General features: G+C 49.4%; 5 protein-coding genes across 8 annotated transcripts; 3 read left to right on the plus strand and 2 right to left on the minus strand.

Moving 5' to 3' along the window:
* Positions 1–242: 242 nt before the first annotated feature.
* On the plus strand, positions 243–1887 carry Bap55 (Brahma associated protein 55kD). Its single transcript, XM_020943220.2, has 3 exons — positions 243–592; positions 648–1490; positions 1553–1887. Exons 1-3 carry the CDS (start codon positions 394–396, stop codon positions 1786–1788), a joined length of 1278 nt encoding a protein of 425 aa, XP_020798879.1. The 5' UTR covers positions 243–393; the 3' UTR covers positions 1789–1887.
* A 54-nt stretch (positions 1888–1941) lies between these two features.
* On the minus strand, positions 1942–3518 carry Mtap (Methylthioadenosine phosphorylase). Its single transcript, XM_020943221.2, has 3 exons — positions 3147–3518; positions 2301–3080; positions 1942–2237 (listed from the first exon to the last, which is right to left on the minus strand). The coding sequence occupies exons 1-3, from the start codon at positions 3201–3203 to the stop codon at positions 2199–2201; spliced, it is 876 nt and encodes a 291-aa protein (XP_020798880.1). The 5' UTR covers positions 3204–3518; the 3' UTR covers positions 1942–2198.
* Positions 3495–5417, plus strand: LOC110189422 (threonylcarbamoyladenosine tRNA methylthiotransferase). The gene is made up of 2 exons (XM_020959485.2): positions 3495–4633; positions 4700–5417. The coding sequence occupies exons 1-2, from the start codon at positions 3647–3649 to the stop codon at positions 5372–5374; spliced, it is 1662 nt and encodes a 553-aa protein (XP_020815144.2). The 5' UTR covers positions 3495–3646; the 3' UTR covers positions 5375–5417.
* On the minus strand, positions 5399–10994 carry l(2)k01209 (uridine-cytidine kinase-like lethal (2) k01209). Of its 4 annotated transcripts, XM_020959482.2 has the most exons (8): positions 10519–10911; positions 9290–9481; positions 7115–7416; positions 6944–7050; positions 6569–6876; positions 6320–6506; positions 5668–6261; positions 5399–5611 (listed from the first exon to the last, which is right to left on the minus strand). In XM_020959482.2, exons 1-8 carry the CDS (start codon positions 10728–10730, stop codon positions 5495–5497), a joined length of 2019 nt encoding a protein of 672 aa, XP_020815141.2. In that variant the 5' UTR covers positions 10731–10911; the 3' UTR covers positions 5399–5494. The 4 variants fall into 4 exon arrangements, with proteins under 4 accessions (XP_020815141.2, XP_020815142.2, XP_020815143.2 ...); XM_020959483.2 differs by lacking the exon at positions 9290–9481 and having other exon boundaries at positions 10519–10994; XM_020959484.2 differs by lacking the exon at positions 10519–10911 and having other exon boundaries at positions 9290–9766.
* A 216-nt stretch (positions 10995–11210) lies between these two features.
* cnk (connector enhancer of ksr) lies at positions 11211–16989 on the plus strand. The gene is made up of 3 exons (XM_020959604.2): positions 11211–11423; positions 11640–11803; positions 11873–16989. Exons 1-3 carry the CDS (start codon positions 11366–11368, stop codon positions 16373–16375), a joined length of 4725 nt encoding a protein of 1574 aa, XP_020815263.2. The 5' UTR covers positions 11211–11365; the 3' UTR covers positions 16376–16989.
* Positions 16990–17217: the final 228 nt, after the last annotated feature.

The raw sequence follows: 17217 nt of genomic DNA on the forward strand, positions 1-17217 counted from the left end.
TTTGATTTTAATTTGTGGACACCGTAAGATTGTTTCTTCTTTGATAGCTGGTCACACTTACATTGACTGTAGTTGGTGTTGCCATACTATAAAATTGTATTCCCTTCTCGAGTGTAATTTTATATTGCCCTGCGTTGGTGAAATTTTTGAGAAACCCTCGAAAATACTGATAAAAGTCGAAGTCACAAAACAGCGTTACCAGACAGAGCTTACATTTGTTTTTTTTTTTTTTTTTTCAAAAATAGCTATCGATAGCTCGGTAAACATATATCGACAGTTTGGCCATCTCTACCGAAGCGTCGTGAAAAAAGCCGCAAAATACACACAGACGGCTTAATTTTTGCATTTCTATCTTGAACAAATTGCTGGGAAAAGTATTTGCACGGCCCCAAGATGAGTGGCGGCACCATGCTCTACGGCGGGGATGAGATCGGAGCCTTGGTCTTCGACCCTGGGCACCATTCCCTGCGTGTGGGCTACGCGCAGGAGGATTCGCCAAAGGCGGAGATTCCGTCTGTTGTGGGGATTGGAGCTGCTCCAGAGACCAATCTCGACCCAGAGACCAAAACGGACAACAATGCGACGCCAAACAGTGAGTTTTTTAACCAGCACTAGTAGTTTCATTCAAGCATCCAAATCCTCATCAGATTCTGACCAGCGCAAGTATTATGTGGACACAAACTACGTAAATGTGCCTCGTTCCCACATGGAAGTGCAGACGTATATGAAGGACGGCATGATCGACAACTGGGACCTGTTTGAGAAGGTGATTGATTATGCCTACGCCAATGTTATCCAGTCGGAGCCGGAGTACCATCCCGTGCTCTTCTCAGAGGCCTCCTGGAATGTGCGCAACAATCGGGAGAAGCTCACGGAGCTAATGTTCGAGAAGTACAACGTTCCAGCCTTCTTTCTGGTCAAAAACGCCGTGCTAGCCGCCTTCTCCAGCGGACGGGCCACTGCTTTGGTTGTTGACAGCGGAGCCACTCACACCTCAGCTGTGCCCGTTCACGAGGGCTATGTACTGTCGCAGGCCGTGGTTAAGTCTCCACTGGGTGGCGACTTCCTCTCCCGGCAGTGCCGTCAGCATCTAGAGAAGCACGGGATTGATCTGTCGCCGGTGTACAAGATTGCTTCCAAAGATGTGGTAAAGGAGCGCGACAATGCTCGATTTACGCTACGCAAACTGCCAGAAAACCTAACGCAATCGTGGCAGAACTACATGCTGCAGCTAATGATGCAGGACTTCCAGATGAATGTGCTGCAGGTGCTGGAGGGCCCTTTTGACGAACGTGTGGCTGCCCAGATCCCAACGGTGCACTATGAGTTCCCCAACGGCTATCACCAGGACTTCAGTTCCGAGAGGTTTAAGATAGCCGAGAGTCTGTTCGACAATGCAATGCTGGGAGCCGGCCAACTGGCGTCCACCAGCGTGGGCATGTGTGATGCCGATGTACGCCTGTCTCTCTTCGGCTCGGTCGTGGTAACTGGTAAGGGATTTACTTTCACTTTACAGCTAAGTATTTAAATAATATTACGATGATTTCCACAGGTGGCAATACTCTGCTGCAAGGTTTCCCTGAACGGCTAAATCGCGATCTGCAGCTACGTGCTCCCTCCAATACGCGACTGAAAATGATCTCGGCCAACGGCAGCGTCGAGCGGAGATTCGGTGCCTGGATCGGCGGATCCATACTGGCAAGCATAGGCACCTTCCAGCAAATGTGGATTTCGTCGCAGGAGTACGAAGAGGCCGGCAAGAGTCAGGTGGAGCGCAAGTGTCCGTAAAGCCAGCACCAGCGTGCGCGTTCGAATTCCAATTTTAATTTTAAAGACGCAAAACTCTATGTAATTATACAATTGTCAACTTATAAATGTCAAACTGAATTTGCCACGCAGATTTCGAAGCACCGAGTGGGTTCAAAGAAAAAAAGGAGAGGCTTCTTCACACATAATAATGTACCTACATATGTATATTTTTACTGCGAGGACCCCGACGCCGAGGTTACAGTTTCACATTTATAGGGAACCTTTGTAGGCTGCTCTTCTTTGTACTCCGGCTCCAGTTCGTACGTAATGGAAATGGAGTGGACTTTGGGCTTTCGCTGGAACTGATGGTAGAATGGCAGTGGTACGCATGGCTGCTTGTGGCGCATCAACGTCTCCTGTGTGATTTCATGACATAGTTTTATAAAACGTCACATGGCTCCCGACATTGTGTTGTCGCAAACGCATTTCTGTAAGAAGAAAAACGTCTTTGTTAGCCGCAAGTCTTGGCCTTACGTATATTACTACATTACCTTGGCGTTCAGTATGTCCTCCGACCAGTCTTCCTTCGCTATGCGTCCCACTGCATTGACCAGGATCTTCTTAACTTTAATGACGTTCTCGGCAAAGGTTCTCAAGACATCCTGCACATTGACGCCCTCGCAACCCATGCGCCAGCAGTCATAGTCAGTGGCAATTGCCACCGAACCATAGAGCAGGCCCGCCTCTTTGGCCAGCACCACCTCCGGACACGTGGTCATGTTGATAAGATCGCCGCCCCACAGACGGAACATGTGGCTCTCGGAACGGGACGAGAATCGCGGACCCTCGATCGTCACTATTGTCGCCTTTTCATGGGTGGGTATCTCAAGCTCCTTGGCCGCTTCGATCAGAACCTTGCGGGTGCGTTCACTGAATGCCGGAAACATGGGCAGATGGCAAACACCAAGTGGACTTTGCGCATTACCGTCGTAGAAGGTCTGCAGGCGTTTGGTGGTGCGATCTATGAAGTCGTGAGGAATCACCAGGTTGCCAGGCTTGATTTCCTCGCGCAGGGAGCCGCAGGCCGTCGACACTATTAAGTGGGTGCAGCCCACATCGCGCAAAGCCCAGATATTGGCGCGGTAATTAACGTTGGAGGGCATAATGTCGTGCTTGCGTCCATGTCGTGCGAGGAGGACACACTGGACCCCATTGATTTCGCCCTCTATCAGGGCATCCGAGGGTTCGCCGTATGGCGTCTTCACCACCCTCTCCTGACGGTTCTCCAGGATATCAGGATCGTCCAGGCCGGAACCGCCAATTATACCAATCTGCCGAGTGGTGAGATGACGAAATAGAATTCAAATTTCCTGATTTCGATAAGCGTGTAACCTCACCTTGACTGGCAAAGGGTCCAGATTTGTGTCTTTACACTTGATCGTAATCGTGGCCATGGCTAATTTGATTCAGGCTGCTGTGGCGGTCTGGAGCAGAGTGGAACGTTCCGCTGATAGCGCGCTGATAACTGTGTGTCTACACAGTAGGGTGCAAAAGCCGCAAAAGCTTGGGCATATTGGTGATGGCTATCTGTTCGCTTTTAAGGGTGTGTTAATTATTTTAATATTTACCTTCGAAAAAAGCAAAATCACAGAATTTAAAGAGTTTCAGTAGAAGTAAGCTACGCTCTGAATTTTGTTTTTATTTATATTTTAAACAAATAAGAATTGCAGGGTATTGTGCACTCATTGCAAACGAAAATTTATTGGAATAACTTATCGAATAGCTACGAACCTAACGCTTTACAACACTATTCGTCAAAAGAAGAAGCACGAAACGAATGTAAACAGCTGGCCTGTGCGCACATGTGCCTTCAAAACCAGGATACGAAGCCACCATTATGTACCACCTGGGACAGGATCTACCCGGCAACGATGTGGACGACATCGAGGATCTAATATCTGCCGACGATGTCAAGCCCCGGGAACGCTATGAAAATAAGAAGAACGTCACAGTGCGTGCCAAACGGCGGGCGCAAATCCGGCCGGAGGAGGAAAAGGAGGACAAACCAAAACCCACTATCCACGAAAGTGTGATACCTGGCACCCAAAAGGTCTTTGTGAAGACATGGGGCTGCGCTCACAACAACTCGGACTCGGAGTACATGGCTGGGCAGTTGGCTGCCTACGGTTACAAATTGAGCGGCAAGGAGGAGGCAGATCTGTGGCTGCTCAACAGCTGCACAGTTAAGAATCCATCAGAGGACACGTTTAGAAATGAGATCGAGTCGGGCATGCGCAACGGCAAGCATGTCGTGGTCGCCGGCTGCGTTCCACAGGGTGCTCCAAAGTCGGATTACCTTAGCGGGCTCTCTGTGATTGGTGTTCAGCAGATCGATCGCGTGGTGGAGGTGGTCGAGGAGACGCTCAAGGGGCATAGTGTTCAGCTGCTGCAGAACAAGAAGAAGGTGCACGGCCGTCGCGTAGCTGGGGCCCCTCTCTCGCTGCCCAAGGTTCGCAAGAATCCATTGATTGAGATCATATCCATCAATTCGGGCTGTCTGAATCAGTGTACATACTGCAAGACGAAGCACGCTCGCGGCGATCTAGCCAGCTATCCACCGGAAGAGGTAGTGGAGCGTGCCCGTCAATCCTTTGCCGAGGGCTGTTGTGAAATCTGGCTAACATCGGAGGATACTGGCGCCTATGGTCGTGATATAGGCAGTTCCCTGCCGGAATTATTGTGGCAGTTGGTAGAGGTAATTCCCGAACATTGTATGCTACGTGTGGGCATGACCAATCCGCCCTACATCCTAGAGCACCTCGAAGAGGTGGCCAAGGTGCTGCAGCACCCGAGAGTCTACGCATTTTTGCATGTTCCCGTGCAGGTGAGGATTACCCACTATATATATATCCATTCATAGTCTCTTCATAATTTCCTCTAAATCCACTAGAGTGGCAGTGATTCGGTGCTGGGTGAGATGAAGCGGGAGTACTGTCGCCAGGAGTTCGAGCACGTCGTGGATTTTCTGAGGGAACGTGTTCCTGGCGTTACCATAGCTACGGACATCATCTGCGGATTTCCCACCGAAACCGAGGAGGACTTTGAGGAGACGATGAGCCTGTGCGCCAAGTACCACTTCCCCAGTCTTTTTATCAACCAGTTCTTTCCTCGCCCCGGCACACCAGCTGCCAAGATGGAGCGCATTCCCGCGAATCTGGTGAAGAAGCGAACCAAGCGCCTCACGGATCTCTTCTACACATACAACCCATATGCTAATCGGGTGGGAGAGATATATACAGTGCTGGTGACGGAAGTTTCCCACGACAAGCTTCACTATGTGGGACACAATAAGAGCTACGAACAGGTGTTGCTGCCAATGCGGGAAAATCTCCTGGGTACTCGTGTCCATGTCCGCATCACCAGCGTCAGCAAGTTCAGTATGGTGGGCGAGATTCTCGACGACGAACAAGATTGGACGAGATGTGCGAACAAGCAGGAGGACGCGACGCCAGTAGTACGGGCCCAAGCGAGGAGCAGAGATCAGCTGATACAGCGATATGTGGGCATTGCCCTAGTGGTTGGCAGCATTGCATTTCTCGTCCAGATGTTCGTGCGCTTCATATAGTTAGTCAAATAAAACACTATCTTGTTCCGAATTCATAATTTAAGTAACGCTTTGAACTTAACCTAGGGTACATTAGAAACATGTTGTTTCCAGTGACGTGGATGTTTGGTTACATTCTCCTCAGTACTCGTCCGAGGGTTCTGTACCGAAGTAGCGATCGCCAAAGTTACCAATGCCGGGTATAACATAAAACTTACTATTAATCTCCGGATCCAGAGCGGAAGTAACAATTTTAACCTAAACAAAGAAGGGTTTAAAGATTTCTCCATGAAACTGACATGTTCCAATCTTACCTTAGGAAAGGCATAGGCAATGGAGTGCACACCTATCTCCGCCATCAGCAGCGAGGCCAAGATGATGTTCTCCTCGGGCACATCGTGATCCAGCAGCACCCGTATGGCCATCATTGCTGCGGCTCCGGTGGCCACGGTGGCATCCATTAGTATCACCTTGTAGTCTTTTATGTCTTTGGGCAGCCTCAGGTAGTAGAGCTCCGGCTCGCCGGTTTTCAGATTGGTCTGGATAAGGATCTTGCCGATACGTATGTCCTTGCAAACGTCACAAACGGCCTGCTCCATAGTTTCGCCAGCCCGAAGGATGGAAACTCCACAGATCTTGCGCGACTCCATTCGCTTTCCCTCGTAATGGACACCCTGGGGTGTCTCCACAGTGGTTGTCTTGAATGGAAACAGACTGAGCGCATACTCGATGACTAATCGGATCAGGCGCTTCGAGTAGAAGATAAACTCATCGCGGGACGTATTCCGACAGCGGATAAACGTGTGCAGGCCCTTGATCTGGGGAGTGGGATGCAACAAGTGCAGAGAATGTGGCATGGGTTGGTCCTTGTATGAGTTGGCCAGCGTTTCGCGCAGTTTAAATCCACGCTTAAAAAGGAAATAAACGATAAGATAGGTTCAAAGAGTTATTTGTAGGGTTTCTTACCAACTGGAGCTGTGTGTGCACGTGCTGAACGATGAGATGAATGGCCACCTTGTTCTCTCCTCCGCGTGGGACAATAATATCAGCATGGGCCATGGTTGGGGCTATGTAATTAGCATACGATGGCTTCACCATGTTCAGGTATTGCTTAAGAACGCCCCTAAGGTCACGGCCGCGTTGTGAGATATCCCTGGAATGCATAATGAATATTAATAATCCAATTATGATCACACTGTATCCAGCAGTAGTTACCTTTTTAACCTTCTAGCCAGACGGATATCAGGATCTGTGTCCACAAAGATCTTCATATCCAGCAGCTTGAGCACCTCAGGACTGTGGAATGTGAGGATGCCCTCAAAGATTATCACATTCGCACCGTACATCGTTTTCGTCTGACTCTCGCGACCATGTGTCACAAAATTGTACACTGGAACCTCGACTTTGCGACCCTCCTTGAGCTTGGTGAGCACATCCAGCAACAGCTCAATGTCAAAGGCATCCGGGTGATCGAAGTTGTATTCATTGATTAGGGCCTGCTCATGCTGCTTTTCATTAAGGATCTACAGAATTGCGGGATTTAAAGGCGAATGAGTGGTGAACTTATGTAAATCATCGATGTGATGCCACCTTGTAGAAACAGTCCATGGATAAGAGTGTCACCCAGGGCACGTCCAGACTCTCAATGATTTTTTCTGCCACTGTGGTCTTGCCAGACGCACTTCCTCCGCAAATTCCTGTGCCGGAAAGAGAACCAATACATTAGGGGTTGCTTTGCTTTGAAAGACTCATACATTTTACCTATGACGAAGGGCTCGACCTGCTGCCCGGCACAATTGTACCACGGCGGACGTCCGGCCGTGTAGATCGTACGATTGTTGGCGCGTATGATGCATTCGGACGGATTCGCGGTGGTGGTCTGATTGCCAATTGACGTGGTTCGCTGTCTCCGACCAGAGCGTTTCAACGGCGACTCCAGCGATGCTTTGGCAGGCACTGTAGTGGGCGAGGCCGGGCAGCAGTTGAGATCCCCGGGCAAGCCATTTCCCAGGTCAGCGTATGGATCCACATAAAGCTGTTCCGTGACATCTGACCGGTCATCGCTGCAAATAGTAAATCAGGCCAAGGATTAGTTAATAATTAGCGGTAGAGATAAGGGCGACGGCGCACCTTTTCTATACTATAATACTCCCACACCAAATAACGATGACGTTGGGTTTATAGCTACATAAGTATTTGGAATTCAGTGATTAGCCACGAGATAACGTTTATTATCATAACTGACCGGCCACTGATTAATTTCACAATAATTTTAAAAATAAACATGGCCACAACACCATGCACTACAGATTTCCCTACGTCTACGTTCGTGTTAGTCAACAGGGAATGAGAGAGCTTAAAGCTGTGCTTTCCCCGAGTTCAAGGATGCAGTATACTCACTGACCTACTCCACTTTAAAGCCCCCGCCACCTCTCTTTGTGCACCCACGCAAACACAGAATTAATCTGCTGCTCAATAGACTCTATAAATAGCAATCTTACTTGAGTCTTTTAATTGAATGTAATAGAAGATAACGTCGTCAATATTAAGGGTTAATTGATTTATGGCTTCCAATGGGTAAAGATAATGTTATGCCCGTTACTTAAGGCGTGTGGCTTAAAAATCGAGGTCTGGAGAAAGTATTGCATAAAGTTGCAGTTATTTGAGATGGCGATTTTCCCTTTTATAAATAAATAACATGTGAATATAAAAGTGTTTTAGCTTCTTAAATTCAGTTTACTGATAATTTTCTACATTTCATAAATGGCGAAATTGGAGACTTTTGGCGCAGGCACATATGAAATTAGGGTGGACCAGTTTCAACAGGTTTTAACACTTAACAAAAGAAATGTAAAGGCAGGCATTTAGTAGGTGTAATCTGTATTCTTTTCGTTCGGATAGTGATGTCTTTTTAAATATTGGTATGTTAATATTTGGTCACCCTACTTTGAATGTAGAGCATATACGTACATACTTATGTATGCATGTATAGCATGATTATATTTTGTGTTTCCGCCATGTGTGCTGCAGAATGCTGACGTGACCCCGCCGAGTCGAGACTACGTTCGCGGAATAACCAGAGGAGTTTCCGGCCGTATTTGGCCATCCAATTGATACAGACATAGTTCGTTTTAAATACACACAGATTCAGTCATCCTCATCATGTATTTCGACAGCAGGAGCAGGCAGACAAAGCACAACCTGACGACCCATCTTTGGGATGCGGCGTAGGCGCGTTCGTTGCACTCTCTCCTCACACTCGTTCTCTGCCTGTGTATCATCTGCTCTTTATTTACTGTTCTGCGGAAAACAACAAAAAACAGAGCCAATTCTGGTGACGCCAGAGGCAGATTCCTCAGCATATTTATAGTTTTGCACAGTAACGAGAGCGGGAGGCGTGCCAGGGAGAGAGTAACATTAGCAGCATCTGCCACGTGAGCAGCGCTCTTCGCAACCAACAGGTTATCCAGGCAAAGAAGGAGGAACAAGGACAGCAGGCATGTGCGAGGATTTTGGGAGCATTTCTTTGGCGGCGAAAAAGAGCCGGCTGGCGAAACCGATAGACGTGGCTTGATCGCGCAGCCATGTTTCGAAATTGGAGAAATGGAGCGCACTTGCTGACGCTATCGTCTTTTCATTATTTGTTGTTATTTGCCGCACCGCAGACACGACTCGATAAACAATGTTAACACAAAGACGAAGAGCGTTAATTAAACACTGGAAGCGGAGACAGAGACAGACATACATACTCATACACACATAAATAATGGACAAACAAGCGAAACAGCAAAACAATTAGAATGGCGGTAAATGACAACAGCAACAACAAAAAAAAAACACTGCAAACACGCGAACACATACACTCATATTATGCACAAATGGACATGGTTTTCGGTTGAATTTACACTACAAAATGAAGAAAATGCAATGAATTACATGTGACCATTGGTTTTGGCTGCTGCTGCTGTAGCCTTAACCTTTGACTTCAGCTGTGGTTGCTGCTGCTGGTGTAGTTGTTGTTGCTGTTGGTGGGTAGCGATGGCTAGTAAGCCGGCAGGCCCCGATGCAAAGGCCGGAGACGCTTGCTTCCCCTTTTGGACATCGCTATTGTTGTTGTGGCTCGACTTGCTGCACAAAAACGTGATGCTGCTCATTTTAGAATCGTCTGCCAGGAGCGAGTGGATTCAGTGCGGCGTGGCGTGGGTGTGAGAACAGAACGTCGCAGTCTCGCGCGGTGCCGGGATGCCAAAATGGGTCAGTCACTCACTTTCACATACACTCGCACTCGACACGCTCACAAGAATCGCTTGCACATGGGCCGGCGCGGATCACATGTGATTTAGAGCTTTTATTTCCTTCGCAGCGCCGCGTATCTTTTTGCCTTTTGCGTTGCGGCCAATATTTATTCGATAACTAATAAAATGCGAGCAGCGAAGGCGGCGGTGGAGGCGTGGCGGTGTGAGGTGGGCAGCGTTTGGGCAACGATTGAATGACAAAAAAGTGCGAAGGCAGGAAAGGTTAAAAAGCTGCGCTGCTTGTGCCGCTGCCTCTGCCGCCGTCTCGCTGTTGTTGTTGTTGCCGCTGCGTTTGTAATAAAGGTGCGCTCGTGAGGCGTGTTTATCCGTGTCACGATTTGTACCTGGTTCACTCCGTTACTCAAAATAATAACATCACGTGAATTTATCTTGATTTAATATAAGGTCCTTTTTTCCTCACATTGTATTCGGATAAATTTAGAAATTATGTATATATGTAATTGGAAATTAAATTTGTACTTTTTTAAATTATGTTAGTTAGGATAAAATACTGCTCACGCGCGCATCTCTAGTTTGTAACTGTTCTCGCAAGGGGTCTGCCTCGCTCGCACTCTCTCTATCGGCCTCTCCACATCTCCCTTTCTCTTTTCAGCTGCAACCGGCAAGTATTGAATTTGAATTTAACATACGTTATATTTGACGGTATGTGTGCACGTAAACCTATGCCGTTTTCCTAGCATTTATTTTTATTGCGTGTTTAGGCCCCACGATGGACGATGATGAATGGCTTGGATTGGAGCACATGCCTCGGTATGCGTGCCTGTGCGCGTGTATTGGCGTGTGTATCACACTCTAATGACTTCTGTTGGATTTTCGCACCTTACGCAGCATTAAAATGTCGTTCGTTACCTGTCGGAGCTCGCGGAACTCGATGGGTTGTAGAATTTGATTTGCTTCGTCTGGGTCACAGACATGTTGTACAGAGAATCGTGGTGCAGCCAGTTGCAGCGATTAGAAAAACACGCGGTGATTAACTTCGTCGTGCCTCTCCCTCTCCCAGCAAGTGACTGAAATCTGTTCGTCGTCGAAAAACGTGCGCGGCCGATGCCCGGATCGTACATATATACATGATGGTTTGCGAGTTTCCAGCCCTTGGCAATGGGCGTGAGGGCTGGCTGGGGGAGGGCAATCGGGCTGGTGGGTCATATATCTATATTCTATCTCCATTTGACGCTGTCATGGCATTTATTCGAGTGTTTTTTGGGGCCAAATTAATTAGATTCTCCGCTCAGCTGTTTAATTGGAAAATGTATGGCCGAGCTGTTTTCATTAATAATGCCAAAACGCCTTGAACAAGTGTCTAAACGAATAAAGTTCTTAAGACTGGTCACACTTCGAGGGTATAAAACAGCGGGTATAATTTAAATTTCACGCCGCTCGGCGTTGCAGGCTTTGAAGTGAGATAATTTTATATTTAGGCCTCGGCAATATTTTATGGTTTTGTTTTTGACAAGTAGGCTGCTTAAAATGGTCGGAAAAATAAGAAAATGAAGAAAAACTCAAATCTTGAGGCCCCTCGGTCTGGCAGCACTGTCGCGCTTGCATTTGCTGGCCATTCTTCCTAGGCGTTGTGGCCTAATCAACAAAAATAGCGGCGGGCACACCGACGCATATATCTTTTTGTTTTCTTTTTGTATTAAATAATTTAATAATAATGTCATAGATGCATTGATGCCGTGCGAGGATCAGCAGCAGGATGGCATACATCAACATCGCCGAGTGGACGCCCGACCAGGTGACGGACTGGATAAGGGGTAAGTGTGGCGAGGGCCGAGCGAGCGAGGTCAAGGAAAACGGACACACGAAAAAATGCATCTGTGGTGGCCCTGGCAGAGCCACAACCCAAAAAGCAGCGGCAACAACAAAGGGCAGCGCTGCAGCAACAGGAAATTCCGCTTTTCCCTGCAGATTTTCGCTTTTACCGCTCTTTACATAGTGTTTATTTTTGATTTTCCCCGCCTTTGCTACAGGTCTGGATGAGTCCATGAAGGGGTATTTGTACGAGTTCGCTAAGCAGGAGATCGGCGGACGGGCGCTGCTCAACATACGGCCATACGAGCTGGAGAATCTGGGAATGCTGCGTATCGGGCACCAGGAAATCGTGCTGGAGGCGGTAGAGAATTTGCGGAATTTTGTGAGTGATTTGAATTCGATTCCTTGTGCTCCTGGGAGAATTGTATATAATCCTAATATTATCTTGCAGCACTATCACCTGAAGAACGACAATCTGCAGTTCATGGCGTTGCATGTGGCGACGGCCGCACGGAATTTGCACCGCGAGCTGGCCAAAAACCATGCGGCTAGCACCAAGATCGATACCCGGATACTGCACGACATTACGCGGACGATAGCCACGCTGAAGCCGCTGGTGGGCAGTTTGGAACGGACGCCCTTCCGCAAGCAGGAGATGTACCGCGAGTATTGTGGAAACGTGCTGAAGAGCGGCTTAGAGCTCGCAACCATAGCACACCGCGATCGGTTCGCAGTACAGCCGGTGCACGACATCCGGCACTTAGCAGAGAAACTAGAGAAACTAGCGAATTTCATCATTCAGGACATATCCGATCCGATGGTGCTGCAGCCTGCCTCTCTTAACCTCGTAACGCTGAAGAAGCGTGAATCTGAGTTAGGCTTTAACATAGAGTCCAGTTACAATGGCATCCATCGCGTCACCGACATCAAAAGCAACTCCCCGGCCCACAACTCGGGGAAGATCGAGGATGGCGATGAGATCGTTCAGATCAACTACCAGACTGTAGTCGGATGGCAGCATCGCACCGTGCTGGAGCACCTGCGCGAGGCTCTGCCCGATGTGGTGCTTACGGTAAAGAAACGCCCCAAGCACACCAAAATGTTTGGCCAGATCTATATGCAACCGTACCGGCTGCCCAGCAAGAAGCGCAACATGGCAAGTCGCTGGGCGGAGCAGATGCCGAGCCCCAGGGCCGCATTCCTCACCCTGGACACGGATCGAGCGTCAACAGGAGTTGGAGTTGGAATCGTAAACTCAGTGCCAGACTCAGGACTTGGAAAGTCGCTGAGCAGTGAGAAGAGCGGGGAGGATCTGGTTAAGGTCAACCCGACGGCTGTTTCCTCCGCCTCCGATTCGGACTCCAGCTGCAGTGACATTCCCACGCCCACGGATCTCAAGTCCGCGGCGCGGGAGATTCGATTGTATTATCCCAAGCCCAGAGCCCTGCTACAGCGGCGCAACACCATCTGCGGGTATGAATTTCTCAGCCTGAAGCACTCGGATTTGGTCGTGCCGTCGTGGCACGAACGAAAGCCAGGCGTTGGCTCCTCGGCGGCCTGTGATCCCGGTTCACCGAGCATCAGGGACAAATCGATATCATTCGGATATGGCCTGGATATAGCGCCGAGGCCCACAACATGCATTGGGATCGCGGGCGACAAACGAATGTTTCACGAGGTGAGGAAGCTGAAGCAGCTGACGGAGGAGTCGCAGCGCGAGTTCCTCGAGGAGCGTTACAAGCCGGGCGTTAGCAAGGTAGTACGCTTCGATGCCAACATGAAGGTAGAGGATTATGTCGTGAAGAACGAGATGTTTACATGCAATGTCGAGAACACCATATTGGAGACCTTTGAGCCGATACCATTTGCGGATGAGGGCGACGAGGACGCATTGGAGACGCTGCGCAACTGCAAGACGGAGAATGCCGAGGACCTACTGGACGCAATCAATCAGGCAACAAGGGGTCAGGAGCTGCCCCTAGCAGAGGCCATTAACACGCCCCTCCTGCTACAGCAGCAGAGATGCCGAGGGCGTTTGGACAAGAGCCATAGTACTCCTGCTTACGATAATTCGGGTGAGGAATCGGACACACCGCCAGCTATTGAGCCGCGCAAAGAGTTTCTGCTCGTCACGCCGCCTGCACCGCCTCCGCGACCGCGCAAGCAGCGAGAGATGACGCCGCCAGTAGTGCCGCCTCCGCCGCCAAAGCCTGCCAGCATGCAGCCAGCTAGCAGTGTCACCAGCATCTCCATTCCAGTGCCATTGCATGTGCCAGTAGCGACAACACCCGTAGAATCTCCCTCAGAGATCAGCGAGCTACATACACCAAGCAAGTCTCGAACCTTGACCCTCAAGAAGAAGCACAGTCTGATGGCCAAGCGGCGGAACACGAACCTGAAGCTTCTCGGCACCGGCGACATACAGGGACACCTATACAGGCGCAAGAAGAACCATCGCGGCGTCACCTACTGGGCGAGGATTTATTTTGTAATGCTGGACACGATCTTGTACGGATTCCGCAGCAAGGAGAGCACTAGCGCGAGTCTTGTGATCTTTTTGCCCGGCTTCACGGTTTCTCTGGCCAAGGAGGTGCATTCGAAGCCACATGCCTTCAAGGTATACCACACGGCCAAAATGTTTTACTTTGCGGCAGAGTCCCTGAACGCCCTCAATCAATGGGTGGACTTTCTACGCCAGGCCTCGCTCAAGGTGCCGCAAGGATCGGCGTCGCGCGAAGCGGGAGATGCCAAGGACCTGTATTCGGAGAACGACAGCTCGGGTGAGGAGTGTGACGCCCTGGTGGCAAATAACCTGAGCACACCTTCGCCGCAGGGCAATAAGGAAGCGATGTCTGTCACATCCCTGGTGCTACCCGGAGGAACACCGCCGTCGGCCGGACCCACAAAGCATGAACGTGGATATCTGGACTCGTTTCGGAAGTTCACCATGGGCAAGATGGGCAAGACCAGTGCGGCAAAGCCATCGAGCGATATCCCAGTGCCAACGGAGCAGTATCGCAGCTACAGGAAGGTACCTGGCGGCAGTTTTGGCATTCAGATAGGGGCCAATACACCGGGCTACCATGACCCGGCCATGCCGCCCACCCAGATCGCACCCATGGTGACTGCACCCAAGCTGTCGCGCAGCTCCAGCCGAAGCTCGGTGGTCAGCGGCACAGAATCGGCCATTTCGGTATCAGCCTCGATTCTGGGACCGCCTATATCGCCAGCGCCGACTCCAACCGCAGCCACGCCCACTTCGCTGCAACACCAGAGCTCCGAGGAAAGCCCGAGTCAGAGCCAGAGTCAAAGTCCCAGCAGCAAGTCGAGTTTGAAGAAGGTTCCATACAACTTCCTGCACGCCTCGAATCCGAATTTGGTAGAGTTCGACTTTAACACTTCAAAAACCCTGCTGCCGAAGATGAGCGTGGGTACTACGTTGGACCATGGCCACAATATTCAGGGATTTGTGACCCTCAAGGCCCTGATGCTGCGAAAGCAGGAGGAGGAGGCCCAGGAGATGTACAATAACCGCGTTCATCTCGGCGTCGAAAAGCACAAACATGCGCGCACAGAGTCGACGGCGAGTCAGCAAAGTGCCATGAGCAGCAGCAGTGTGGCGAAGCCCTTGGAGAAGTTGCCCAAAATCCAGAGCGTAAGCTTGCCCAAAACGCCGGACTACGAGATTAGCTTCAAGCCAGATGACGAGAGTATTAAGCGAACTAGAGGAAGGGAGGGCCAGAAGCTGCGAGACTTTGGTTACGAGCTAATATGCGGCGATGAGCCGAGTTCCAGTTCAAGCACCAGACAGGAGCACCATCATCACCACCAGCATCATCATCAGCAACAGCAGCAACAGCCGCTCCAACCGCAGCCGCAGCAGCAGAGTAGCAAGACCAAGCACTTCCTGCGTTCCCAGCAGCTACAGTTTTCCAGCTTTCTGCTCAAAACCAGCAGCAGCGGCAGCTCCGGATCCACCTCAGAGTCGAAGAAAAGCAAGAGTAAGTCGAGCAGCGATCGGCGCTTTCCGTTCTCTAAGCATTCGACCGGATCTACAGGCAGTTCATCGGGTCATGCGATGACCATGACGCTGCCATTGAACAAGAAGTCAAAATCGAACCATGCCCTGGATGGAGCAGGCGGCAATGGATTGCCATTGAGTGGCGGTGTCGGCGGAAGCAGTATCAAGAAGAGCCAGACGTACAATCAGGACTTGCGCGTGGGCACCAAGTACGATGCACATCGAAAGAATTCGGCCCCGATACCCATCTTCTCAAAGCTCTCCATTTCGGGCGGCACGCCGGCCAAGCCTTCGAAAGAGAATCGCTTATTCGGCTCACCGCTGCTGCATCGCACCCTCTTTGGCCACCACCATCATCAACAGCAGCAGCAGTTGCCGCCAATGACTCCGCCCAGCAGTGCGGATCCCGATTGTGATCAGGAGATATTCTCGCAGATTACCTTGCCCACGCACAATCAGGCGGGCTATCGGAGCTACAGGGGACCTGGCATTATGACCACGTCCACAACCAATTTGTGCTCTTCAGAGGCGCTGCAGCCACCGTTGCCGCCAGCACCGCCGCCACCGATACAGGCCAACAGGCAACGGGGCGAAGAGGAGCAGCAGTTGCAGCCAGATCCTGAAGCTGTTACGGCATCAGAGGGTGCAGCCACACCGAAGGTCTCGAACTCAGGTTCTGTGGACTCAAAAGCGGCCACACCAGATTATCCGAACATGGAGTGTCCGCCAGTGTTTGAGCCGGAAATTTACTCGTTAACGGATACCAGCTTATCCCGGTTGATGATGCGGACGGCCAGTAACAGTGGTGGTTCTGGCTCCACCAGCGCCCACAACGCCAATAATAACAGCAGCAGCAACACCAATAACAACACCAACAGCAGTCCCAGTGGCAGCGAACAACCACAACAACACCAACACCATCAGACGTCGTAGGACTAGGAGTGTGATGGCAAAACCAATTGTGAATGCTCGGGGGTATTAGGCCCCCGCTTACTTATGTATTTATATACACGCATATATAGAGAGAGATATATATACTCGTACGATATAGGTATACACGCAACCTGTTCATTTCTTCGTCTTCCCTGTGTCCACCAGCCAGTACCTACTACCTATACCTGCGATCATCCTGTCGAGTCCCTCTCACATACAATTTAGATGTAAATGTTTTTAATCTGCCTTATTTGCATTGCTTCGGTTCTAGGTACAAACACACAAACACAATGAAGTGTAGCAAAGAGATATATATTAACTTTAGGAGAAGTCTGTGCATCGAAGAAGAAAAGCGTAGTTCTTTATAATTTGCCTTTGTACGGGGATTAACCAAGTTAATCCGAGCTGTTTGATTTGCTCAACAGTTTGTGTCTAAATTACATGTATTATATTATACGATTATGCGAAACGGGATATTATTGTAGAGCGGTTTCCAGCGACGCCAAGGGGATCCACAAAATGTTGTAGCAAATAAAAGAAATAAATCTTAAATATACACATACACGAATTATACATGCATACGAATAAAGTCAACTGTATATAATAACAAAAAACCAAGCTACCATTGGAAAATTTCTAGTTTCTATACGTTTGCAGTTTTCCAATTATTAATATTTTATTCATTCATATTAATCGAAATATATATGACTTTTATAATTATCAGCATCGTATGCCCTTGCCAGAAATATTCAATATTTTTAAATTGAAAAAAAGTTTACAAATATCATAGCTTAGGTGAAAATGCATTAATTTCATTGCGGAAATGATTTCTGTGCTAGTTT

Source organism: Drosophila serrata, unplaced genomic scaffold (assembly GCF_035046125.1).
Source record: "Drosophila serrata isolate PLE 108 unplaced genomic scaffold, ASM3504612v1 contig_240, whole genome shotgun sequence".
NCBI lineage: Eukaryota > Metazoa > Arthropoda > Insecta > Diptera > Drosophilidae > Drosophila > Drosophila serrata.

Excerpts from the sequence above, each read along its gene's own strand:
- Bap55 (XM_020943220.2), top strand. The coding sequence starts at position 394 with ATGAGTGGCGGCACCATGCTCTACGGCGGGGATGAGATCGGAGCCTTG. Across the intron at positions 593-647 it reads CAACAATGCGACGCCAAACA|ATTCTGACCAGCGCAAGTAT; the intron begins GTGAGTTTTTTA and ends AATCCTCATCAG. Across the intron at positions 1,491-1,552 it reads CGGCTCGGTCGTGGTAACTG|GTGGCAATACTCTGCTGCAA; the intron begins GTAAGGGATTTA and ends TGATTTCCACAG.
- Mtap (XM_020943221.2), bottom strand. The coding sequence starts at position 3,203 with ATGGCCACGATTACGATCAAGTGTAAAGACACAAATCTGGACCCTTTG. Across the intron at positions 3,081-3,146 it reads TGGACCCTTTGCCAGTCAAG|ATTGGTATAATTGGCGGTTC; the intron begins GTGAGGTTACAC and ends ACCACTCGGCAG. Across the intron at positions 2,238-2,300 it reads AGGACATACTGAACGCCAAG|AAATGCGTTTGCGACAACAC; the intron begins GTAATGTAGTAA and ends TTCTTCTTACAG.
- LOC110189422 (XM_020959485.2), top strand. The coding sequence starts at position 3,647 with ATGTACCACCTGGGACAGGATCTACCCGGCAACGATGTGGACGACATC. Across the intron at positions 4,634-4,699 it reads TTTTGCATGTTCCCGTGCAG|AGTGGCAGTGATTCGGTGCT; the intron begins GTGAGGATTACC and ends TAAATCCACTAG.
- cnk (XM_020959604.2), top strand. The coding sequence starts at position 11,366 with ATGGCATACATCAACATCGCCGAGTGGACGCCCGACCAGGTGACGGAC. Across the intron at positions 11,424-11,639 it reads GGTGACGGACTGGATAAGGG|GTCTGGATGAGTCCATGAAG; the intron begins GTAAGTGTGGCG and ends CCTTTGCTACAG. Across the intron at positions 11,804-11,872 it reads TAGAGAATTTGCGGAATTTT|CACTATCACCTGAAGAACGA; the intron begins GTGAGTGATTTG and ends ATTATCTTGCAG.